The sequence below is a fragment of the Rhinopithecus roxellana genome, chromosome 4, assembly GCF_007565055.1.
Source record: "Rhinopithecus roxellana isolate Shanxi Qingling chromosome 4, ASM756505v1, whole genome shotgun sequence".
Classification (NCBI taxonomy): Eukaryota; Metazoa; Chordata; class Mammalia; order Primates; family Cercopithecidae; genus Rhinopithecus; species Rhinopithecus roxellana.
This window is the reverse complement of record NC_044552.1, coordinates 98,457,033-98,483,143: the sequence shown is the minus strand read 5'-3', so window position 1 is coordinate 98,483,143 and position 26,111 is coordinate 98,457,033. Positions and strand designations below refer to the sequence as shown.

Genomic DNA, 26,111 nt, shown 5'->3' with positions numbered 1-26,111 from the left:
TGGGAGGCCAACGTGGGAGCATCACTTGAGTCCAGTTGTTTGAGACCAGCCTGGGCAACACAAGGAGATTCCATTAATACAAATAATTTTTTTAAAAAAATTAGCCGGGCATGGCAGACGCCATACTAAAAACCAAAACAGCTGCCCTGAGGAGGCCCGCACTGCGTAGCTAGTGAAGGTTGGGGAGCAAGCTACTGCAGGAAAGAGGGAGGGGACTCCCGGAAAAGTCGTTGAGAGGACCATCACACTCCGAGCAGCACAGGTTCCAGTTACAGCCATCCCTTGTCATAACTTTTGAACTACATTTGGAAAAATACTGGCCAGGAAAGAAAAATGATAAAATATTTCCTCATAGTGAATAAACAAGGGCAGACTCGACTTTCTAAGTACTATGAACATGTGGATATTAATAAGCATACACTTCTGGAAACAGAAGTCGTAAAGAGATGTCTCTCTCGATCCAATGAACAATGCTCTTTCATTGAATATAAGGATTTTAAGCTGATACATCGGCAGTATGCAGCTCTCTTCATTGTGGTTGGAGTTGATGACACTGAGACAGAGATGGCTATTTATGAATTCATTCATAACTCTGTGGAAGTTTTAGATGAGTATTTCAGCCGAGTGAGTGAATTAGACAAAATGTTTAATTTGGATAAAGTACACATCATTTTGGATGAGATGGTGTGCCGCATTGTGGAAACTAACAGGGAAAGAATTCTTGCCCCTCTACTAATTCTTTATGTCAGAAAGCTGAAAGGAAGTATCTTCCAGACAACATGGATTTATCGGAAATGCTAGTACCGTGGAATACATCTCATCATCTGTAACCCAGAAGAATCTGGAAGACCACAATTACAAAATGGAGTATCCTTCCAAAGACATTATAAATAGGAGTTTTCTACATATGTACAAAGAAACAAAATTTTTTTAACTGAGAGAAAAGTTTTATTTTCTAATTGTAAATTTATCTTTCCCACTTCTTTAAATTCTGTTGAGCACCTAAGGAATCCTTCTTGGTCTATGCTTCTTTTTGCAAATTTATTTCAGGAATCCCAGGACGGTAGTGGAAAGAAAGTATGGCAGTTTTCTGTCAGCCAATAAAGTTTTAAAATTTAAACACAAGGCATTTTGAGTAACGTTGTTTTCTGAAGGCTGTCTTTTTTTTGAGACAGAGTCTAGCTCTGTCACCTGGTGCATTCTTGGCCCATTGCAACCTCTGCTTCCCGGGTTCAAGCGATTCTCCGGCCTCAGCCTCCCAAGTAGCTGGGACTGCAGGTATGTGCCACCACACCTGGCTAATTTTTGTGTTTTTAGTGGAGATGGGGTTTCACCGTTTGGCCAGGCTGTTCTTGAACTCCTGACCTCGGGTGATCCGCCTGCCTTGGCCTCCCAAAGTGCTGGGATTACAGGCATGAGCCACCACGCCCAGCCAAGAGATTTTTTTTGTTGTTGTTGTTTTGTTTTGTTTTGTTTTTGTTTTTGTTTTAAGAGAAGCAGGTCTTGCTGTGTTGTTCAGGCTGGACTGCAGTGGCTATTCACAACCATGATCATGTTGTACTACAACCTTGGACCTTCTGGGCCTAACTTTAAAAGCTTTGTAATGTGGGGCTGGTGCAGTGGCTCACACCTGTAGCCCCTGCACTTTGGGAGGATGAGGAGGGAGGATTGCTTGAGGCCAGAAATTCGAGATCAGGCTGGGTAACATAGACCTCATCTCTACAAAAAGTGCAGGGGTTAGCCAGGTGTGGTGGCACATGCCTGTGGTCTCGACTGCTTGGGAGTCTGAGGCAGAAGGATTGCTTGAGCCCAGGAGTTGGAGTCTGCAGTGAGCTATGATCATGTCACTGCACTCCAGTCTGGGTGACAGAGCCACACCCTGTCTCAAAAATAAAAAGTCCAAGTGTGCTGACTCAGACCTGTAACCCCAACACTTTGGGGGGCCAAGGCAGGAGGACTGCTTGAGCCCATCAGTTCAAGACCAGCCTGGGCAACAAGGCAAGACCATATCTCTACAAAAAATAAATAATTAGCCAGGTGCAGTGGCTCATGCCTGTAGTCCTAGCACTTTGGGAGGCTGAGGTGGGCAGATCACTTGAGGTCAGGAGTTTGAGACCAGCCTGGGCAACATGGTAAAACCTTGTCTCTACTAAAAATACCAAAAAATTAGCCAGGCATGGTGACAGGTGCATCTAATCCCAGCTGCTCAGGAGGCTGAGGCAGTAGAATTGCTTGAACTCGGGAGGCAGAGGTTGCAGTGAGCCGAGATCATGCCACTGCACTCCAGCCTGGGCAACAGAGCAAGGATCCTGGAGGTACTGCAATACCAGGTCTATGCGTGGAGGGGATGGAGCAAGCTCCTATTCCATCTCCCTGCTCCAAAAATCCATTTAATATATTGTCCTCAGACAGAGGACGTATCAGATATTAAACTGGTAAGAAGAGACCAGTGATAACCTTGAAGAAGACAAAAGAGATATAGAAAGGAACCACTTTATTTGCTCACAATTTGATAATTTGGGCTAGGCTCTGCTGGTCAGATTCTCGGCTGGGTATGGTGGCTCACGCCTGTGATCCCAGCAAGTTTTTAAATTTTCTTTGTATTGTATCTTGTTTTTGTTTCATGTATGTACTATATTTCTAACACAGTGAGGCTATTAATTAGAGGGGCTTTAAACATTTTTTCTTCTGCTGTATTTATGTCCTACAGGTTCCTTTTATTCCTATTTAATTGTATGTATGGTTTGATCCTCAAAAACTAAGTCATCCTTGCCTGGCTGCTTACACTTTAGGATATTGCAGTAAGAGGCCAATTGTATGCTCTGAGTTTGTTGGGGGATTCAGAAACCAGTATCCCAAAATATAGTGCTTAGATGTGCTAAATGGAAGAGGCTTCAAGCTTTCTCTGACCACGCTCCCCACCATCTCTCCCAAAGCACAGGATCAAGCTGAAGTTCCTTCATCTGCCTAAGATCCAGACCCACCAAAAGGAACAATTTTTTTCTTCCTCTTCCTGTAAGACCACATCTGAAGAGACTCTTTCAGGAGATAATGTATAAATTAAGCTCTGTTCCCCTATCATTCATTCTCTTTACTAATCCCCTAAACAGAATGATTCTTCTTCTTCCTCCCACAGCCTTTTTGCCAGGATGATATAGAAGCTTCTAAACTCCCTGGTAGTGTGGGGTGAGTAATCACTCTGTGATTCTCCCCAGGAAAAATTTCTATGCCTTTTCTCCAATTAATGTCTTTTGTGAGCTGATTTTTCAGCAAACCTTCAGAGGTCAAAGAGGAAGTTTACCCTTGGCCCCTGCAGTTCACTGGCTTGTGGACTTTCCTATGGGATGATCTATCTGGCTGGGCTCTATCTTTATTTATTATTTTTTTTTTTGAGACAGGTTTCAGTCTGTCATCAAGGCTGGAGTGCAGTGGCACAATCATGGTTCACTGCAGCCTCAACCTTCTAGGCTTAAGTGATCCTCCCACCTCAGCCTCCTGAGTATCTGGAACTACAGGCCCATACCTCTATGCCCAGCTGATTTTTTAGTCCTTGCAGTGGTGAGGGGTCTCACCATGTCACCCAGGCTGGTCTCCAACTCCTGGGCTCAAGTGATACTCTGGCTTAAATGTATCTTAAAGACCAGGCGCGGTGGCTCAAGCCTGTAATCCCAGCACTTTGGGAGGCCAAGACGGGCGGATCACAAGGTCAGGAGATCGAGACCATCCTGGCTAACATGGTGAAACCCTGTCTCTACTAAAAAATACAAAAATCTAGCCGGGCGAGGTGGCGGGCGCCTGTAGTCCCAGCTACTCAGGAGGCTGAGGCAGGAGAATGGCATAAACCCAGGAGGCGGAGCTTGCAGTGAGCTGAGATCCGGCCACTGCACTCCAGCCTGGGCGACAGAGCGAGACTCCGTCTCAAAAAAAAAAAAAAAGTATCTTAAAGAACATTAGAAATTAAAGAATATGAGTGTCAATATTTAAACCAATCACATTATATGCACTTGTATATGTTAAGAATAACTGTAATATGCTAATTTACAAGTTAGGCTAAAATATCACCCTCTCCTCTGCCCTGAAACTCAAAAAGCTAATGCCATCTTTTTAGATATAGCATTTATAGCAATAAGTCATATTTGGCTGTGAATCATAATCAATGTCTCAAATAAAACTTGGCAGAATATCAACCACACAGGTTCATCCTGAGCTTTCCTGTGAAGGTGGCTGTGCTTGCTCTTCAGCTCTGAAATCCAAACATACTTCTGGTCTTTCTCTGTGTGTTCAGGAATTTTAAAAATGACATAACTTAGGGAATGTCAGTTTTGTCTTCTTGTACAAACCTTACATTTTGAAGGATAAAATAAAAACATGATAAAGATAGCTTGCTGGGCGCGATGATTCATGCCTGTAATCCCAGGACTTTGGGAGGCTAAGACGGGCAGATCACTTGAGGCCAGGAGTTCAAGACCAGCCTGGCCAACAGGGTGAAACCCCATCTCTACTAAAAATACAAAAAGTAGCTGGGTTTGTTTGGTGGTACATGCCTGTAGTCCCAACTACTTGGAGGCTGAGGTGAGAGAATCACTGGAACCCGGGAGGCAGAGGTTGCAGCAAACCAAGATCACACCACTGTACTCCAGCTTGGGTGACAGAGTGAGACCCTGTCTCAAAAAAAAAAAAAAAAAAAAAAAAAAAATCAGGCAATGTCAATTTGATTGTTTTGTACAAATCCTAAATTTTTCTGATGTTATAAGGACATGAAAATGTTCTTTTCTTAGTATGAATTGCCAGAAAATCATTAATCAAATCTCATTTTTCTTCTTATGTTCCAGTGTTACAAACTAAAGAAAAAACTCTCTATACAGTCTCACTCGGGCTAAAAAATTATAAGCATTTCTCCAAAACAAGTGTTCATTTTGTAACCTTTTACTATCACGTAGTTGAAAGAGCTCTGCAGCCTGAAATTCTATTCTATCATATCACTTTAAATTCAAATACTGTAAAAATTGGGGCACTGCAGTATTTTGTAAAAATGAAATATGCTGTTTCCCTTATGGAATTTTAGCTGATTAGAAGGACAGGAATGAACTGACTGTCTTGAGGCCTGAAAAGTAAATGACATTTGGCAGGGCATGTTTCAATCCATTTTCCTTAATTTATTTTAAACTTCTTGAAAATAATTTTACTCCCATTCTGGAGATGTCAAGTCAAATAACCAAGGATAACCAGAATGATTAAATAAATAGATTTCCATATTTTGCACAAGCGTAGGAACACTCTTTGTATAAATGGTTCGCAGGCAACTAAAAAGCAACTTAGTTATTTGGGGATTCTTTTGTTTTTAAGAGAGAAAACATAAAAATTTCAATTCATTAGGAATTTTTTTTTTTCTTTTTTGGGGGAACAGAGTCACTCTGTTGCCCAGGCTGGAATGAAGTGATACAATCATGGCTTACTGTAGCCTCAGCCTCCCAGGCTGAAACAATCCTCTCACCTCAGCCTCCTGAGTAGCTGGGACTACAGTTGTGTGCCATCATGTTCAGCTAATTTTTAAAATTTTTTCATAGAGACAGGGTCTTGCTATGTTGCCCAGGCTGGACTCAAACTCCTAGCCTCAAGTGATTCTCCTCTTGCCTCAGCCTCCCAAAGTGTTGAGATTACAAGTGTGAACCCTCTGCATCCAGTTTTACCAGGCTTGAAAGTGAAGAACATGAAAAATAAAACCTGGCTGGGCATGGTGGCTTATATCTGTAATCCCAGCACTTTGGGAGGATGTGGTAGGAAGATCACTTGAGCCCAGGAGTTCAAGAGCTGCCTGAGCAACATAGCCAGACCTTGTGTCTACAAAAAATAAAAAATTACCGTGGCTTGGTGGCATGAGCCTCTAGTCCCATCTACCCAGAGACTAAGGTGGGAAGATGGCTCGAGCCAGGGAAGTCAAGGCTGCAGTGAGCCATGATCGCACCACTGCACTCCAGCCTGGGTGACACAGTGAGACCTTGTCTGAAAAGAAAAAAGGAAGAAAGGAAGGAAGAAAGGAAGGAAGGAAGGAAGGAGGGAGGGAGGGAGGGAGGAAGGGGAGAAAGAAAAGAGAAAGAAAGAAAGAGAAAAGAGAGAGAGAGAGAAAGAGAAAGAAAATGTTATTAAACCAGGATAATCAGATGGGCACAGTGACTCAAGTGCTGTAATCCCAACACTTTGGGAGACTGAGGCAGGTGGATCACTTGAGGTCAGGAGTTCGAGACCAGCCAGGTCAACATAATGAAACCTCGTCTCTACTAAGAATACAAAAATTAGCCAGGCATGGCCGTGGGCTTCTATAGTCTCAGCTACTCAGGAGGCTGAAGCAGGAGAATCACTGGAACCAGGGAGGTGGAGGGTCCAGTGAGCCGAAACTATGCCACTGTACTCCAGCCTGAGTGATAAAGAGAGACTCTGTCTCAAAAAAACAAAAAATCAAGATAATGGCTGGGTGCCGTGGCTCACACCTGTAATCCCAGCACTTTGGGAGGCCAAGGCACGTGGATCACTTGAAGTCAGGCATTCAAGACCAGCCTGGCCAACTTAGTGAAACCCCATCTCTACTAAAAATACAAAAAAATCAGCCAGGTGTAGTGGTGGGCGCCTGTAATCCCAGCTACTTGGGAGGCTGAGACAGGAGAATTGCTTGAACCCAGGAGGCAGAGGTTGCAGTGAGCTGAGATCGCAACACTGCACTCCAGCCTGGGGGACAAAGTAAGACTCAGTCTCAAAAAAGTAAAAATAAATAAATAAGATAATCATATTTTCTCTCCGAATTGTCCTGTTGGTTTTCATATCCCTGTCAAAGCTATCGTTCCTCTCTAAGTCAACTAGATTTGGAAACCTGTGAGCCACCCTTTTACTCTTCTTTCTTGTCGCCTCTCCTGACCCTCATCTTTTCTACCCTGTCTAGTCTCCCAGCTTGACCAATGTCACCAGTTACCAGGACTCAGGTTTTTATTCCGACGTCTACGCTTCCATTTCCTCTGAACTATCTTAGTCCAAGTCCCCAAGTGCCCACAGTTGAGTTAGTACCATTTGCCTCACTGCCTCCAGTCTATATTTGTAGGAGTTTCAAGCTTTTTGCCCAGAGTCAGGTAAAAGTAAAGGAGCGAAATAAGCTGGGTGAGCACAGGTCTTATTTTAAGAGGGTATTCTCTACTCAGCTTCAGCCAATTGTTGCTCCACCAGAGATCAATGAGACAGTGTTACTAGAAATTCCGTTTTCCGGCTGAGCATAGTGGCTCACACCTGTAATTCCAGCACTTTGGGAGGCCAAGGCAGGAAAATCATTTGAGCCCAGGAATTCAAGACCAGCCTTGGCAACACAGCGAGACCCCATTTCTTTTTTGTAAAGCTACATAAACTACTTTTTTGTAATATTTTTAAAAATTAGAAAAAAAATTAGCCAGGCACAATGGCACATGCCTATAGTCCCAGCTACTCAGTAGACTGAGGTGAGAGGATCACTTAAGCCCAGGAGGTCAAAGCTACAGTGAGCTATGATTGAGCCCCTGAACTTCAGCGAGGGTGACAGAGTGAGACCCTGTCAGAAAGAAAAGAAAAGAGAAAAGAAAAAGGAAGGGAAAGGAAGGGAGAAGGGGAGGGGAGGGAAGGAGGGAGAGAGGGAAGGAGGGAGGGAGGGAAGGAAAGAAAGAGGGAAAGGAGGGAGTGAGGGAGGGAGGGAGGGAGGGAGGGAGGAAGGAAGGAAGGAAGGAAGGAAGGAAGGAAGGAAGGAAGGAAGGAAGGAAGGAAGGAAGGAAGGAATTCAATTTTCCAAGAGAAGTCAGAAATTCCTAGAGTTGCCCTAGGATTCTTACTTCCTCAAGTTGCCCTGGGTTTCTTGCTTTCATTCCTGAAACAATCTCAACCTCCTAAAACTACCACATTGGCCTGGCCAATCCTCTCAATGCTTTGTCTGTCCACAGTTCCTGAAATGGACCTCAGTGGTTCTTTATAGACAGGTGCCTCACCATCCTGGCCAGAAGCCACCCAGGACAGGTCTAGTAAGAGAGTGCTGCTGAATGTAGATTATATTGACTAACCATCCAATTATCCTGTCTGGTCCAATCCATATTGAACCAATCAGCTTCCCTCTCTCTGGAATTTGAACTTTAGGTAAACAGAGAGCTAGGTGGTAGTGATAGTAGAAGTAGAAATACAGAAAAAGAACAAACAGAGTGGTTAAGTCTTTTAGAGTAAGGCTCAACAAACATTTGCTAAGAAGTAACAAGTAACCTAGTAATTAAGGCTGTATTGGATCTTGAATCAATTTTGAGTTTCCAAATGTCGTTTCAAGTCGGTCAGGTACTACATTATAATTCTTGTTCCTTCCATGAGTTCTGGGTATGAAAGTTTTCCTGGTATCCTATGAGGCCTGGTATGTGGTCAGTCTTCTTGTCTTCCTTATGTCTATGTGTGCATATCCTTAAAACAACCCATTACGTTAGGTAACCTAAGTTAATTCTTGCAATGAAGAAAAAATAATGTAAACAATAATCTCTCTCTCTCTTTTTTTTTTTTTTTTTTGAGACAGAGTCTCACTGTATCGCCCAGGCTGGAGAGCAGTGGCGTGATCTCAGCTCACTGCAACCTCTGCCTCCTGGGTTCAAGCAATTCTCCTGCCTCAGGCTCCTGAGTAGCTGGGATTACAGGTACCCGCCACCATGCCCGGCTAATTTTTGTATTTTTAGTAGAGAGAGGGTTTCACAATGTTGGCCAGGCTGGCCTCGAGCTCCTGACCTCAGGTGATCCACCCACCTCAGCTGCCCAAAGTGCTGGGATTAGAGGTGTGAGCCACTGTGCCTGGCCTCCTGTATCCTATCTATACTTTATAATAAACCAGTAAAAGTATGTGTTTCCCTGAGTTCTGTGATCTGTTTTAGCAAATTAATCTAACTCTAGAAGAGAGTAGAGGGAAGTCTGGCACAGTGGCTCATACCTGTAATCCCAGCACTTTGGGAGACCGAGGCAGGAAGACTACTTGAGCCTATGAGTTTGAGACCAGCCTGAGAACAAAGTGAGAACCCACCTCCACAAAAAATTTTAAAATTAGCCTGAAGTAGTGGCACACGCCTATGGTCCCAGCTACTCAGGAGGCTGAGGTGGGAGGATTACTTGAGCCCAGGAAGTCAAGACTGCAGTGAGCTATGATAGCACCACTGCACTCCTGCCTGGGTGAAAGAGCAAGACCCTGTGTCAAAAATAAATAAATAAAGTATAGGTGACAACCTACTACTTGTCATTGGTGTCTGAAGTGGCGGCAGTCTTGTGGGACTGAGCCCTTAACCTATGGGATCTGACTCTAACTCCAGGTAGACAGTGTCAGAATTAAATTGAATGATAGATATAGGACACTCAGTTGTTGTCCCCTAAAGTGCTTGGTGTGTGAGGGAAAACTCCATGCATCTGGTCACAGAAGTGTGCTGTGTTGATTGTTGTGAGTGTGTGAGTGGAGAGTAGGAAAAACACTTTCCTATCTCAAGTCTCATGAGGAACAATCTGATGTTGATCCCTGATGCCCAGATTTTGCTGCTTTTTCTTCATTTAAAGAAATGAAAATTTCTTATAGAATAGCTCACTTCATGTCTTGGATCAGAGAAAGGCCAAGATAAGTATGGAACATCTTGTTATGGATATAAAGCAAAAATGTTTTCTTAAATATTTGGGAGAAGTGCTAAAGAGATAATAGTGCAGGAGGATAAAAGGAAAAATGAGTTGGGCAGACAGCTAAAGCTAGTCTTTGGTAAAATTCTTTTAAACAGAAAGACAGCCTGAGAAATCAAGCTACAGGCACCAATAGAGCAGCCTGGGGAAAAACTCAGGTTGCAACTGCACAGAAAAGAAAGCAAGGCCCAACACAGAAGCCTTTGTTCTTGGTGTAGTCAGTGACTCCCAGGAAAAAGTTTCCTCCCCTTTTCAGGCATGTACACGGTGGGCTCCAGGGGAACTTGTACAGAGTCGGGGTACTTACCCAAAACATATCCACAGTTGCACAAACAAGAGAAGCTATGCTTTGTGTTTGACTAAAGACATGTCTGCAGCTGCACAGATAAGGGGAGTTACACAGACAGCTTCACATATAAGGGAAGTTACACAAACAGCTACAGAGAAGAGGTGAGTTTCTTATAAAAGTTTTGTATTCAACTGTAAAAATGGCAACCCACTCAGACTCCCTCTCTGCTGTCTTTTTTTTTTTTTTTTTTTTTTTTGAGACGGAGTCTTGCTCTGCCGCCCAGGTTAGAGTGCAGTGGCCGGATCTCAGCTCACTGCAAGCTCTGCCTCCTGGGTTTACGCCATTCTCCTGCCTCAGCCTCCCAAGTAGCTGGGACTACAGGTGCCCACCACGTCACCCGGCTAGTTTTTTGTATTTTTTTGTAGGGACGGGGTTTCACCATGTTAGCCAGGATGGTCTCGATCTCCTGACCTCGTGATCCACCCGTCTCAGCCTCCCAAAGTGCTGGGATTACAGGCTTGAGCCACCGTGCCCGGCCTCTGCTGTCTTTTAAACTTTTGCTCCCACCTCACTCTTGGTGTCCATGTTCCTTAATTTTCTTGGTTGTGAGACAAAGAGCTGGGGTAATACTTGAGGCAACAAAACTGCTACAATAGAAATATCTTGGTTTTCACTGGCTACACCCTAAAGTTTGAGCAAAAAAAAAAGGAAAATGATTATGGATAATTAAAACTATTTGAGCCGGGCGCGGTGGCTCAAGCCTGTAATCCCAGCACTTTGGGAGGCCGAGACGGGCGGATCACAAGGTCAGGAGATCGAGACCATCTTGGCTAACACGGTGAAATCCTGTTTCTACTAAAAATACAAAAAAAAACTAGCCGGGCGAGGTGGCGAGCGCCTGTAGTCCCAGCTACTCCGGAGGCTGAGGCAGGAGAATGGCGTGAACCCGGGAGGCGGAGCTTGCAGTGAGCTGAGATCCGGCCACTGCACTCCAGCCCGGGAGACAGAGCAAGACTCCGTCTCAAAAAAAAAAATAAATAAATAAATAAAATAAAATAAAATAAAATAAAATAAAATAAAACTATTTGAATCTATTAAAGTCCATAATGATTCTCCAAAGGAAAAATTTCGTAATAAACAGTTTGACTATAAAAGATAGTGAATGTGATAATATAGATGTTAATTTTTTAAAAGTTGCAGAAATAAAGTTATATGTGTGGATGATTTTTTTTTACACCTAAAGTGTATATTAGTTTATAAAGCACAGACATGACTTTCATTGTGAAAGAAGGGAGAGAAGAATAGTGGGAAGTGAGCATCAGTCAAGCAGTCCTGGAAAAACAATTAGCCATACCAAAAACAGAAAGAACTGCTCCACAGCATCTGTCACACCTACCAGCCAGGCAGAATGGAGATCCAATAGTCAGTCAGCACCAGAGTCACACAGGACCATGTAGAAACAGAATTCAATTGTGTGTTTCAAGATGAAGATTTGCCAAATCAAATGCCCTGAAGAAGACAGCTAACCATGCACATTCTATCCCTATCTCATGCATTATGAACCCTTTCAATGACTCTATTAATTATAACAACTTAATGAGGCAAAATCAGTCTGTAAAAATGATTAACAGGCCAGGTCAATATATAATGATAAGAAACTAGGTTTTGCAAGGCTACTCAACTGAAACTTAAAAAATACACTGTATTTCAGGGAGAGGCATCAGGTTACCAGAAATTAAAAGTTCTGCAGGGTCAGGGGCACTGACTTATGTCAGTGCTTTGGGAGGTACAGGTGGGAGAAATGCTTGAGGCTAGAAGCTCAAGACCAGCCTGGGCAACATAGCAAGACTCTGTCTCTATAAAACATTTAAAAATTAGCTAGGTGTGGTGGCACTTGCCTGTAGTCCCAGCTACTCAGGAACCTGAGGTGGTAGGGTTCCTTGAGCCCAGGAGTTCGATACAGTGAGCTATGATCACCACTGCACTCCAGCCTGCTCAACAGAGCAAGACCCTATCTCCATAAACTAACTAAATAAATAAATACATTCTGCAAATGGCAAGGATTTTTAAAAGCTTGATCAATGTATACAATGAGAGCAAGGCTCTGGTAAGGAAGGCATAATGGAGACTGTTACCCAGCTAAGATGCAATTGGTTAAACATCAGCTGGTCTAAATAACATGCTTTCTCTATTCTTTTTTTTTTTTTTTTTTGAAACAGGGTCTCACTCTGTCACCCAGGCTAGACGGCAGTGGTGCAATTATGGCTCCCTGTAGCCTTGACCTCCTGGGCTCAAGCCATCCTTTTACCTCAGTCTCCTGAGTAGCTGTGATGACAGGAGGGCACCACCACATCCAGCTAATTTTTGTGGGGTTTGCCATGTTGCCCAGGCTGGTCTCAAATTCTTGAGCTCAAGCGATCCTCCCACCTCAGCCTCCCAAAGTCCTGAGATTACAGGCATGAGCCAACATACCCGGCCATAACATACTTTTTCTTTTGATTTTATATCGAGGATGAAATAGAATCAAATGTCCATCATTATTATTGTATCCTAAGGCTGCCATTAGTCCTTTTGACACCTTTATACCAATAAGAAAAAGACATCTGCCATAATCCATTCTGGCTGCTATAACAAAATATCATAAACTGGGCAGACAACAAACAACAGAGATTTATTTCTCACACTTCCAGAGGCCGGGATGTTCAAGATCAGGGTGCCAGCTGGTTGGGTTCTGGTGCGGTCCCTCTTCTGGGTTGCAGACTGCAAACTTCTTGCTGTGTCCTCAATGGTACAAGGAGGAGGGGCCTCTGTGGCCTCTAATCATATGCATGAGGGCTCCAACCTGATGACCTAATCGCTCCCCAAAGACCCCACATCCTAATACTATCACATTGGTTATTAGGTTTCAACATAAGAATCTGGGGAAGACACAAACATTCAAATCATAGCAATGCCCAGATGGCCCCAGCCCCTGGGAAGATGGCTTCAAGAGCAGAGTCAAAGCTCTATTTCAGCTCCCCCTTGACTCTTTTGCCAGGCACCCTCATGCAAATTATAACCTGTACAAACCTGTAACCCCAGAGAGGTATAAGTATAGGGATAATGGAGACATTAATTTCAATCTATGGTAACATACTTTATAAGCACTCCAAGTGTCATAAATTTGTCATTATTGTGAAAATTTGTGCATATTTTGCTTTTTAACACAAATTTTAGATTTTTATTTGAACTCTTCAGAGTACATTATAAATTTTATAATCAATGCTGAAATGTTAGGAAAATTTTTACTTGCTAAACAAAAACATTTTGATTTCCTGGTTGTTTTATGTTTAGAAGACTATTATTTTATAAATTTGAAAGATTAATAATTTGAGCATTAAGCAAAACAGAAGGCCGGGTGCAGTGGCTCACGCCTATAATCCCAACACTTTGGGAAGCTGAGGCGGGTGAATCACCTGAGGTCAGGAGTTTGAGACTAGCCTGGCCAACATGGTGAAACCCCATCTCTACTAAAAATACAAAAGTTGGCCAGGCGTGCTGGCGTGCATCTGTAATCCCAGCTACTCAGGAGGCTGGGGTAGGAGAATCGCTAGAACCTGGGAGGCAGAGGTTGCAGTGAGCCAAGATCATGCCACTACACTCCAGCCTGGGCGACAGAGCCAGACACCGTCTAAAAAAAAAAAAGCAAAATAGAAGTTGGATTAAGTGTTCCTCTTTTCACACAGGTGTCCCTCACACCTTAGACATTACAGATCTAAGCAACAGACTGGGTGGGGTGGCTCAGGCCTGTAATCCCAGCACTTTGGGAGGCCAGAGTGGGTGGATCACTTGAACTCAGGAGTTCGAGACCAGCCTGGGTAACATGGCAAAAACCTGTCTCTACCAAACACGCACACACACAAATTAGCAGACATGGTGGCATGCGCCAGCTAGGGAGGATGAGGTGGGAGAATCTCCTGAACACCAGAGGTGCAGGCTGCAGTGAGTTGTTACTGCGCCACTGCACTCCAGCCTGGGTGACAGAGTGAAGCCCTGTCTTGAAAAAGAAAAAGAAAAAAAAAATCGAAGTAATAATAGGTAGAGTAAATGGTAATAAAGCCTATATAAAGAGGAAAAAAATGACATTCAGGGTAGGAGGAAAGAAAAATGACATTTCACACAGACAGAGGGAGAGAAAGAGGACAGAAGTAAAATACATGAGAGACAAAGGAAGATAGAAGAGAGGGAAGTGGAATTTGGAGTTCTGCTTAGTGTTAATGCGGGTAAGTTGCTTATTTCATATACGGGCATTACCTCTTTTTTCTGCTCTTTAATACCTGCTTTACTTTCCAATCTTTTATTTTTCTTCTAACTCTTCTAAAGATTAGCTTAACAAAAAAAAAACCAAGACATACACATTGGAACAAAAAGCTTCAAAAACTCTGAGAGTCCTCCTAAAATTTCCTTTACCCTTGGAATATCTTGTTACCTCCAAGATTGGCCTTTTGGGCCCAAGCAAAAGGATATGATTTTTTTTTTTTTTCTTTTTCTGAGATGAAGTCTTGCTCTGTCACCCAGGCTAGACTGCAGTGGCGTGATCTCAGATCACTGCAACCTCTACCTCCCAGGTTCAAGTGATTCTTCTGCCTCCACCTTCCACATAGCTGGGACTACAGGCATGCACCACTACACCTGGCTAATTTTTGTATTTTTAGTAGAGACAGGGTTTTGTCATATTGGCCAGGCTAGTCTCCAACTCCTGACCTCAAGTGATCCATCCACCTTGCCCTCCATGAGCCACCGCACCCAGGCTGATCTTTTTCCTTTATATCATATAGCACAGCTAACACTATATGTTTAAACCTAAAACACTTAGGTTTAAACAGTAAAATTAGACATTACTAAAGACTAAGAGTTTACAAAGACTACACACACAGAGTAACACTAAATCCAATCATCTAGTTTATAACACCTCAACTGCTCTCTTCTGGTGCCCCATTTCAGCTCCCATTCTGTTTCTTAGTGGTGGGCAGCATTTTAGCAATTTTAGCATCCATCACCCAGGTGGTCACAGCTGCAAGGTTACTTTTCTAACAGTACAGAACCCAGGGCCAACATGAAGCCTACCCTTAAGGCCTCAAAATGATAAGTTATACACATAATTACTCCAACATTCACCCAAGAAATACACATAGACAATGATAAGTATCTTTGACCAAGGGCCCCACAGAGCTGGCTACCAATGACCAGGTCCCTGAAGGGTAAATTATTCTCCAGGACTGTATGATATTATCCCCAGATAAAGTCAAGCCTAAAAACCATGGGATATAGTGAAAAGAACATTGGACTAGGCATCAGGAGTTCGAGTTATTCCTACCTCATTGTGTGACCCGCCCACACACATTACTATATATTTAGATTTATTTACATCATACGTTAAATAGGACCTGTCTATATCTACTTTAAAGTGCTAGAGTAAGAACAAAATGAGATGACAGAAGGAGAGTACCTTGAAAAAGATTCTTTCGCAGCTCTGGATGTACATGATTCCCACTCATCCAATGAACATGAGCACTTACTATGTATTACATGTTGCAGAAACAAAAATGAGTAAAATTCAGCAATCGGAATGAAATGTAGTTTTTTTGTTTGTTTTTTGAGACGGAGTATCACTCTGTTGCCCAGGCTGGAGTGCAATGGCATGATCTCGGGTCACTGCAACCTCTACCTCCCAGGTTCAAACGATCCTTCTGCCTCAGCCCCCCTAGCAGCTGGAATTACAGGCACACGCCACTATGCCGGGTTAATTTTTGTATTTTTAGTAGAGACAGGGTTTCGCCATGTTGGCCAGGCTGGTCTCAAACTCCTGACCTTAGGTGACCCACCCGCCTTGGCCTCCCAAAGTGCTGGGATTGCAGGCGTAAGCCACCACGCCCGGCCTGAAAGGTAGTTTTAAAAGCTTATAAGGTTGACTGGGTTTGGTAGCTCACTCCTGTAATCCCATTACTTTGGGAGGCAGAGGAGGCAGATCGCTTGAGCTCAGGAGTTCGAGATCAGCCTGGGCAACATGATGAAACACTGCCTCTACTAAAAACACAAAAAATTAGCCAGGAGTGGGGGTGTGTGCCTGCTGGTCCCAGCTACTCAGCGGCATGGGGGACTGCGGTTGGAGGATCGCTTGAGCCTAGGAGGCGGCCATTGCAGTAATCTGAGATCATGCCATTGTACTCCAACCTGAGTGTCAGAAAGAAACCCCATCTCAAGAAAAAAAAAAAAGTTTATAAAGTGATTGGGAAGCATTTTTCTGGATATTCAATCTGTCCATCAATCATAAAACGTTTCATTGCTTACTAACTGCTTACTACTCCAAAGCTGAAAACTAGCGGAGAGGCGGTGAGGATACAGAAGTGTAAGATTACTGTGGTCTTCCTAGTAACATAGAATCTAGTGTGGCAGGGCTGGGTGCAGTGGCTCACGCCTGTTATCACAGCCCTTTGGGAGGCCGAGGCGGGTGGATTAGGAGGTCAGATCAAGACCATCCTGGCCAATACCGCGAAACCTCGTCTCTACTAAAAAAATACAGAAATTAGCTGGGTGTGGTGGCGCGTGCCTGTAATCCCAGCTACTCAGAGGCTGAGGCAGGAGAATAGCTTGAACCAGGGAGCCGGAGGTTGCAGTGAGCCGAGACAGCGCTACTGCACTCCAGCCTGGCCACAGAGCAAGACTCAAACAAAAAAAAAAAAAAAGAAAGAAAACTTTTGTCTTGCCGTACCTGGACTGGAGATCAAATTCTGATGTTAACTTACCGTTTGATCTTTGACAAGTCCTTTAGCCTTTCTAAGCCTGTTTCCCCAGCTGTAAAATGGGGATAAAATATAGTAGTGTCCCTCTAAAAAGAAGCTGAGGCAAAATTAGGCCAAGCTTGAGGACCGCAACCCAGGACCACAGATTCAAGCTGCCCTGAACATACACTCAGATTAGCAAGTTACAAGTACGTTTCTAAAGGAAAAGAGGCAGCTCCTAAATTGTTTACCATGAATGTGTATGTTTACCATACAATATCATGGGCTTTTGACTAGCTATACATTCTTTGTTATCTTAAATTCCAGAAACATAAAGATAATGCGTAGGCAGCTAATCAAGAACAAAATGCCTTTAAACAATTGCCCCGGGCATTAGTAGTGAAATGAATAGAATGACAGCCTGCCTACTTCGCCGAGCTGAGGTCTGATCTATTTTTCTTAGTACCTATTCATAAGGGTTGTTGTGAGGTTAAAGTGAGACAATTTATGTAAATAACAGTTCCTGGAACATAAATGCTTGATAAATTATGGCCACAATTCTTTTCTGTGGTTGAGCAGTGCGGGGAGATCATGAGAAACTTCTATCTACACGCAGCTAACAAAATACTCTGTATATTGCAGAGCTGTTTCACTTTCTCCCTTTGAGATGCAAGCCGGTTTGCCGCCTCCTCAAGTAACCAGGCACAATGTTGCGATCCCAAAGTCTCACAATCCTTCAAGTATGAAGTCAGTAAAAACTCCAGCTTCCATTTATGGATTTACGCATAACTTTTTATACATTGAGGGGCTAATTCAATCAGTAAGTCGCTTTGATTTTAACTCTGATCACCGGGACTAATAAGCAGCGATGCTGAACCAAGTAAATGAAAGAAGCGTGAGCCACACTTCAGTAGATATAATTTAAATGTAGACTGATTTTCTCCACGATTGCTAGAGAAGAAATCCTTACAGCGTACTTAGAAATCTTTATTTTAAAATGATAACGCTGTAATGTTGGGCTGAAAATAAAACGGATACTTCCCCAAGGTCAGCAGCGGAGGCGGCAACCGTGGCCTTGCCAGAGTCGTCCCCCACTTCCCCGTCCCCCTTCTTACTGCCGCCCTCCCCTGCCCCCTCCCTTCCCCACCCCCATCAAGAAACTCCGCCGGGTCCTTTCAGTCCCACCACTCCCTAGCCGGGCGAAGCGCGGGGCCGTGCTGGGGAGGGGTAAGGAGGGTGGGGCGGAAACCCAATTTCATTGTTCGCGGGACCGACTCTTCCCGAAAGAGCTCCCTGGCAGCGCCTGCGCAGTGCGCGCTCTTTGTGCCAGGCTGCAGCAAGCTGGTTGTTTGTGTGTCTACCGAAAGCGGCGGAGGCGGAGCGAGGGGGCGTGGCCTGCCTTGTCATACTCTGATTGGGCTTTCGCAGGGAAGTGGGCGGGCGCGGGGCGGAGCTTCCGATAACAACACTCAGAGCTGGGGCTGTGGCTGTTTGTTGCTGCGCCGCCACCGCCCGAGTCATGTTCCGCGATCTTCTCTGGCTCTCCTAGCAGCATCCATCGCCGTCACCCTATTTTCACTGGCTTCACCTTCTCTCCTCGTTGCTGAGCGACAAGCTTCCTAGCGCTATGACCGTCGTCTCCGTCCCGCAGCGGGAGCCGCTCGTCCTGGGTGGCCGCCTTGCGCCGCTTGGCTTTTCCTCCCGCGGTTACTTCGGGGCCCTCCCGATGGTGACCACGGCTCCGCCTCCTTTACCCCGGATCCCGGACCCCCGGGCACTGCCCCCGACCCTCTTCCTCCCTCACTTCTTAGGGGGAGATGGCCCGTGTCTGACCCCGCAGCCTCGCGCTCCAGCAGCTCTGCCCAACCGCAGCCTCGCCGTGGCGGGAGGCACCCCTCGGGCAGCGCCGAAGAAGCGGCGAAAGAAGAAGGTGCGGGCCAGCCCCGCAGGGCAACTGCCCAGCCGCTTCCACCAGTACCAGCAGCACCGGCCCAGTCTGGAGGGCGGCCGGAGCCCGGCGACCGGCCCGAGCGGAGCAGCGCAGGAGGTCCCGGGCCCGGCCGCCTCCTTGGCCCCGAGTCCTGCAGCCGCAACCCGCACGGAGAGAGCCAGTCCCGACCTTGCCCCGTTGCGGCCCGCGGCTCCCGGCCAAACCCCGCTCAGGAAAGAAGTAAGGGCTGCCAGCGGGCCTTTGGGGAGTCGGGCCCTTACACGGTGGCGGCTGAGCTCTGGGGCTGCAGGTCCTGCACACGGGGGGTCGGGCGGGTGGGGGCGGGGTGGGGGGGCGGCTGTTTACTCGGGAGGGAAGTTTCCGTGACGCCCTCTCCATTCTTGCTTTGGGGGAAGAAGGGGGAAGGGGAGGCATGCGCTGGTGCTTCTGATTGGCTCCCAGGAGTCGGCCAATGAAAAGCGCCGCTGCGCCCCAGCAACAGCCCCGATTTAGAAGGCTGGCGGCGTTCCAGGGGGTTTTGGCGTTCCGGGCGCGCGGCGGTGTGGGGGCAGGGACGGGGCCCGCGGGAGGGCTGACGTCAGCGCGCGCTACGTGCCCGGCGCTACGGCGCCCATGAAGGAGGCGAGGCCGAGTGTGGGCGGCCGGGGAGGACTGGGCCCCGCTTTCGGCCTCCCGGCTGTGGAGAGCCCCAGTCCTAGTCGGTGAAACGCGGAGACGGTTTCTGACGTCCCGCCGTGGGGGGTGGAGTGGGCTCTGAGCAGCTCGGTTTCGTTTGGAGTTGTGCCGAAATATGAGGTGCCCCGTGTGGGACGCGCAGTCCAGCTGGGGCTCTGCCCGCCGCGGGCTTGACCTACTTAATGGTTCCTTCTAAGTTCGGAGTTGGCAGGAGCCGCACAAAACTCATTTTATTACCGTTGCCACTGTGTACTTCGTGTTAGTGTGTCCGGAATAAGTTTTCAGAAGAGTTAGCGACTGCTGATTGCAGTGCTGTTGGATTAGAATAAAATGGATAGAAGTTTAAATGGGATTAAGTCTACGAAATGATTTCCAAGTCTTGTCAAAATAACGTTTGATGGACTTAAGTTCAGTGACTCTTTTCGAAATAATGAAATGAAAAAGTTCCCTTTATTTAGTGAAGAATGTTGCATTGAATTAGGGATTTGTGGTTTGTGCCCTTGGGAAAAAATTACTAAATTTGCCCACCGTGTTTCTTTAACTTATCTTCTCAGTGTCTCCCACCTTTTAAAATTACACGACTTTTGAAATATCCGTGATTACCTAAAAGCTTTTGTGCTTGTTTCCTGGCCTGTTTTCTAGAACAGCTACTAACCAGGGAGCTCTGGCAGTGAACCTTACAGACGTGGAAAGTTGTGCTCTACTTTCGTATCGTGTCTTGCTTACTACCGCGTTACAAGCGTTGGTAGTGCAGTGATCTAGTGGATTACCTTGATTTTCCATCTGTTCAAGACTTCCTATAAGGCCCACTTAAGTTAGGAAAGATTAAGATTAGTGAAGCAGCGTTCTTGAAGCAGTTACTAAACCAGGAAGTGGGGGGTACACAGCAAACATTGTTTCTGGCACTGGTATTTGGAAGAGAGCTCATTAGTCTAACTTACAGTTGTATGTAGAAAGGTCGACTTGGGTTATTTCAGACATTTTTGACATTTTAGAGCTGGTTCACGTTGCATACTGGTAACTAGCAGTGGTGATTAACTGCATTTTTAGTGGCAAACAAGAGTGAATTTAAAAGTCAAGGGAAATTTAAGTTTTTTTTGTTTTTTTTTCTTAGAGACAGGGTCGGTCTGTATCGCACTCCAGGCTGGAATGCAGTGGCACGATGGATCTCCGCTCACTGCAGCCTCCCCCTCCCAGGCTCAAGGGATCCCGTATCAGCCAGCCTCCCAAGGCGCGTGCTACCACGCCGGGCTCATTTTTATATTTGTAGTAGACATGGGGTTTTGCTATGTTGCCCAGGCTGGTCTCGAACTCCTTGAGCTCAAGCGATCCACTTGCCTTGACCTCCGAAAGTGCTGGGATTACAGGCGTGAGCCACCATGCCCAATTAAAGTTTTTGTAATTTCAGCTTTTATTTTATTTATCCAGGAGGTACTTGTGCAGGTTTGTTACATGGGTATATTTCGTGATGCTGAGGTTTGGAGTATGAATGATCCCATTCCAGGTAGTGAGCATAGTACCCATAGATCCCCTCCCCGTCTAGTAGTGCCTAGTGTCTTGTTGTTGTTCCCCACTTTATATCCATGTTGTACGCAACGTTTAGCTCCCAAATTCACTTATGAGTGAGAACTTGTGATACTTGTTTTTCTGTTTCTGCATTAATTCGTCTAGGGTAATGGCCCCCAACTACATATGTATTATTACAAAGAACATAATTTTGTTCTTTTCTATGGCTGTGGGCAAACTTAAACACAACAAAACTAGATATGTGATATGAGGTTCATAACTGGTTTTTATCTAGAAACTGTATTTACTTTTTGTGTTCTTGTCTTTGTAGGTTTTAAAATCAAAGATGGGAAAATCGGAGAAAATTGCCCTTCCCCACGGCCAGCTTGTTCATGGTATACACTTGTATGAGCAACCAAAGATAAACAGACAGAAAAGCAAATATAACTTGCCACTAACCAAGATCACCTCTGCAAAAAGAAATGAAAACAGCTTTTGGCAGGATTCTGTTTCATCTGACAGAATTCAGAAGCAGGAAAAAAAGCCTTTTAAAAATACCGAGAACATTAAAAATTCGCATTTGAAGAAATCAGCATTTCTAACTGAAGTGAGCCAAAAGGAAAATTATGCTGGGGCAAAGTTTAGTGATCCACCTTCTCCTAGTGTTCTTCCAAAGCCTCCTAGTCACTGGATGGGAAGCACTGTTGAAAATTCCAACCAAAACAGGGAGCTGATGGCAGTACACTTAAAAACGCTCCTGAAAGTTCAAACTTAGATTTCAGATTTCAGTATGTGTGTAAAACATAATTTTTCCAATATCCCTGGACTCTTGAGAAAATTGGTACAGAAATGGAAATTTGCCTTGTTGCAACATACAATTGCAAAAGATGAGTTTAAAAAATTACATACAAACAGCTTGTATTATATTTTATATTTTGTAAATACTGTATACCATGTATTATGTGTATATTGTTCATACTTGAGAGGTATATTATAGTTTTGTTATGAAAGTATGTATTTTGCCCTGCCAACATTGCAGGTGTTTTGTATATATACAATGGAGAAATTTTAAGTGTGTGCTAAGGCACATGGAAGACCGATTTTATTTGCACAAGGTACTGAGATATTTTTCCAGAAACAGCTGTCAAATCTCAAGGTGAAGATCTAAATGTGAACAGTTTACTAATGCACTACTGAAGTTTAAATCTGTGGCACAATCAATGTAAGCATGGGGTTTGTTTCTCTAAATTGATTTCTAATTTGAAATTACTGAACAACTCCTATTCCCATTTTTGCCAAACTCAATTTCTGGTTTTGGTATATATCCATTCCAGCTTAATGCCTTTAATTTTAATGCCAACAAAATTGGTTGTAATCAAATTTTAAAATAATAATAATTTGGCCCCCCCTTTTAAAATAGTCTTGACTCTCTGTGTGTGGCTTTCTCATGTTTGAATGTGTGACTAGATGATTTTGTGTGGTTGGATTTTTTTAACTCCTACTCATACTGGCTGAATGTGAGCGGCCATGCCTGGCCATAATCTACATTTTCTTACCAGGAGCAGGATTCAGGTTTTTGGGCATAGTACTGGACTACTGTAGAGGCTGAGACAGGAGGATCTCTTGAGCCTGAGAGGTGGAGGTTTCAGTGAGGTAGGATCAGGCCACTGCACTCCAGCCTGGGTAACAGACACAGTCTCAAAAAAAAAAAAAAAAGGCCAAGAGGAAGTAAGGGAGACAGATTTTGAGTGGGAATGTTAAGCAATCAGGTCAAGCAAAGAAGATCGAAGATATAAAGGAACTTTCTGTTTGATGTTTTGTATGAATCACCATTCCTTCCTTACAAATGCAGATAGGCCTTCCTCACAAATGGATGGGAAGCTCATTTGGAAGTTTAGTTTGAAGATGCCCCCAAGTTTTAGTCACCAATGTTAGCTTTTGTTAGTAGTGTTTTGTAAATATTAATACTAATGACTGACTACAATGAGTTATGACATCTCTCCCAAATCAATTTGTGATTCGAGAAAGGGACATGTTCACAGATTTTAACACATTTTTGCATATGGTTATAAAAATTCCTACACAATGTAGTAGTCCTACTACCTCAACCACCCTTCTTTCCTTGTCCAGCATTTGTCAGCTCTTGTCATTTTGAGCAGTATGTCTGCAATTTAATGTGTGGGGGCTTATGTGTAATGTATGTTAAGGAAATAGAAGGATATATGGCAGAGCTGAAAGTTCAGGTGGGATGGGGAGAAAAGACATAACTAAAATACAAGCTATATTCCCCACTCTACAACAACAAATGCCCAAAGAGAGAAAAAGGTAGGGTGAAGGGATTAATTTTGGTGAGAAAACTTCCTCTTTGGGAATCTGACACCTTAGTAACACTTGAGTTGAGCCAGGCACAGTGGCTCACGCCTGTAATCCCAGCACTTGGGGAGGCTGAGACGGTGGATCACAAGGTCAGGAGTTCAAGACCAGCCTGGCCAAAATGGTGAAACCTCATCTCTACTAAAAATGCAAAAAAATTGGTGGTGGGCACCTGTAGTCCCAGCTACTCGGGGGAGCCTGAGGCAGAAAATTGCTTGAACCCAGGAGGTGGAGGTTGCAGTGAGTTGAGATCGCGCCACTGCACTCCAACCTGGGCGACAGAGCAAGACTCCATCTCAAAAAAAAGTAACAATTGAGCCTTAAAAGTACTTGACACACAAAAAAGGGAAAATAATTGCGAGAGGTAAAAGTCTGAGCAGATGGCGGTGTAAAAAGATGTACAACGCTGTAATCCCAGCATTTTGGGAGGCTGAGGCTGGTGGATCACCTGAGGTCAGGAGTTTGAGACCAGCCTGCCCAACATGGGGAAACCCTGTCTCTACTAAAAATATAAAAAATTAGCTGGGTGTGGTGGTGGATGCCTGTAATTCCAGCTCCTCTGGAGGCTGAGGCAGGAGAATCGCTTGAACCTGGGAGGCAGAGGTTGCAGTGAGCCAAGATTGTGCCACTGATCTCCAGCCTGAGCGATGAGTGATACTCCGTGTGAAAAGAAAAAAAAGATGTACAATGTCCAGTAGCTTAAGAGAGACGCAAGGAAGGAAGGGAAGTTTTTTGAAGGTATATTGGGGTAAGAACACGAAGGGCCTTCAGTGTCATGCGGAAGAGCTTCAACTTTATTCTGTAAGCATGGCAGTCCTCAAAGGTTTATGAGTAGGGAATGGAATTCTTGCTTCAAAAAGAAAACGTAGAAATACGGAGGACAGCTTCATAAGGGAAAGCTTGAAACAGACTACTTAGGTGAGGATATTTCAGTAGCTCAAAAGAGAAAAGGACCTGGAGGGCATTATCAGAGGCATGGGCTTATTTGGGGGAATGTTTTAGAGCTAGAACTGAGGCTTGAGCATCTGAATAGAGGGTAAGGAAGAGACTTGAAATTGAGCAACTCAAAGGATAAAACTCAGGGGGTTGTAGGGGGATCAGAATTATAAAGGAAGGTCATTTTGATTTGGCACGTTGAACTTTGGGGTGCCTCTAGGACATCCATTTGGAAAAGCACAGCAAGTAGATAGAAAATAGGTCAGATCCAGAGGTATGCCTTTGGTAAATAGTGCACAAAGCAGTAATTACAACAGGGAAATGGAAGTGGAATATTTTGTCTCTCTATATCCTCTCCTTTTTCTCCCATAAGATTTAATGCTTTTAGGCCAGGCACGGTGGCTCACGCCTGTAATCCCAGCACTTTGGGAGGCTGAGGGGGGCAGATCACTTGAGTCCAGGAGTTCGAGACTAGCCTGGGTGACACAGGGAAACCCCATCTTTACTAAAAATACAAACATTAGCCGGGTGTGGTGGCACATGCCTGTGTTCCAAGCTACTTGGGAGGCCGAGGCAGGAGGACCGCTTGAGCCCGGGAGGCAGAGGTTGCAGTGAGCCGAGATAACGCCGCTGCACTCCAGCCTGCGCAGCAGAGTGAGACTCCCTGTCTAAAAATAATAATAATAATGCTTTACCAGTAGTCTTGACCTCGTCCTCTCTGCCTCCTATGGACTATCAACTTCACAGTGATAGTAAATTAGTTGTTGAATTAGAATTTCCTCATGAGGCCGGGCGCGGTGGCTCAAGCCTATAATCCCAGCACTTTGGGAGGCCGAGACAGGCGGATCACGAGGTTAGGAGATCGAGACCATCCTGGCTAACACGGTGAAACCCTGTCTCTACTAAAAAATACAAAAAAAACTAGCCGGGCGAGGTGGCAGGCGCCTGTAGTCCCAGCTACTCGGGAGGCTGAGGCAGGAGAATGGCGTAAACCCGGGAGGCGGAGCTTGCAGTGAGCTGAGATCCAGCCACTGCACTCCAGCCTGGGCGACAGAGCGAGACTCCGCCTCAAAAAAAAAAAAAAGGATTTCCTCATGAAACTTACACAGAGGTTGGTTTTTTTCCATACCTGTAGAAGTCTGTGTTAGCAGACAGTTCTCATTTGAATTCTGAATTCTGATAGCAGGGGCCCAGTTGGTGCAAAGGAGGAATGAAATTTCCTTCCCTTTTCTACAATTTGAAATTGGGTGAAACTGATCTTTTATAACTCTTTATCTTTTCTTGGCAGCTCTCTCACTTATTGCTGGATAAACTATCCTTTGCTTTCGTGGGTGGAAGGCAATTTATATGCAATTGATATCTGCTTCAGGTTGAAGAAATCAAGTATATGTATCCTTGGGTATGAAAGGCTGATAGTGCCATCATACTCCTATATTTAAATTTTTGAAGGACATTGCTAAACTAAATACATTTTAAAATCACAGAATTGCCTTGCTGAGTCTGATCCCTGAGCTAACTCCTGCAAATTGTGTTCTCATTGTTGTACTTCTTTCCTTCCGAATCTAGAAATCTCCCGGAAACTGTTCCATGAGTTTTCAAATGGGGAAAGAAAGTATGCCTGTGTCGTGAGATGAGATGGTGTAGGAGACAGAATTGTGTAAACACAAATCGTGTAATTCAAGAACTACTTGTTTTGTTAACTTGAATTATAAAAATGCCTAATTCAATAACAATTTAAGATTTATAAAAGGTGTTGCATTTAGTGAGGGTCCACTATTGAGATTTTAGAATTCATTTTCTAGAGCAGGGTTTATAATAATGTGGGCTTAGTGTAGAACTGGCTATACAAATTTTAAATTCCCTCGTTAAAGGAATAGCTTATCATAGATTATGTGACATTAATCATAGTTTCTGAATTTAATAATGGTAAAAA

At 44.5% G+C, this 26,111-nt stretch overlaps 1 protein-coding gene, 1 non-coding gene and 1 pseudogene across 2 annotated transcripts; 2 read left to right on the top strand and 1 right to left on the bottom strand.

The window, feature by feature from the left end:
- Positions 1–333: 333 nt before the first annotated feature.
- LOC104657905 lies at positions 334–801 on the top strand (annotated as a pseudogene).
- Positions 802–2,293: 1,492 nt separating this feature from the next.
- On the bottom strand, positions 2,294–2,478 carry LOC115897240. Its single transcript, XR_004057155.1, has one exon. It is a non-coding gene; the product is annotated as a U2 spliceosomal RNA (small nuclear RNA).
- Positions 2,479–18,076: 15,598 nt separating this feature from the next.
- On the top strand, positions 18,077–22,286 carry PNRC1 (proline rich nuclear receptor coactivator 1). The gene is made up of 2 exons (XM_030928129.1): positions 18,077–18,907; positions 21,201–22,286. Exons 1-2 carry the CDS (start codon positions 18,365–18,367, stop codon positions 21,642–21,644), a joined length of 987 nt encoding a protein of 328 aa, XP_030783989.1. The 5' UTR covers positions 18,077–18,364; the 3' UTR covers positions 21,645–22,286.
- The last annotated feature ends 3,825 nt before the right edge of the window (positions 22,287–26,111 follow it).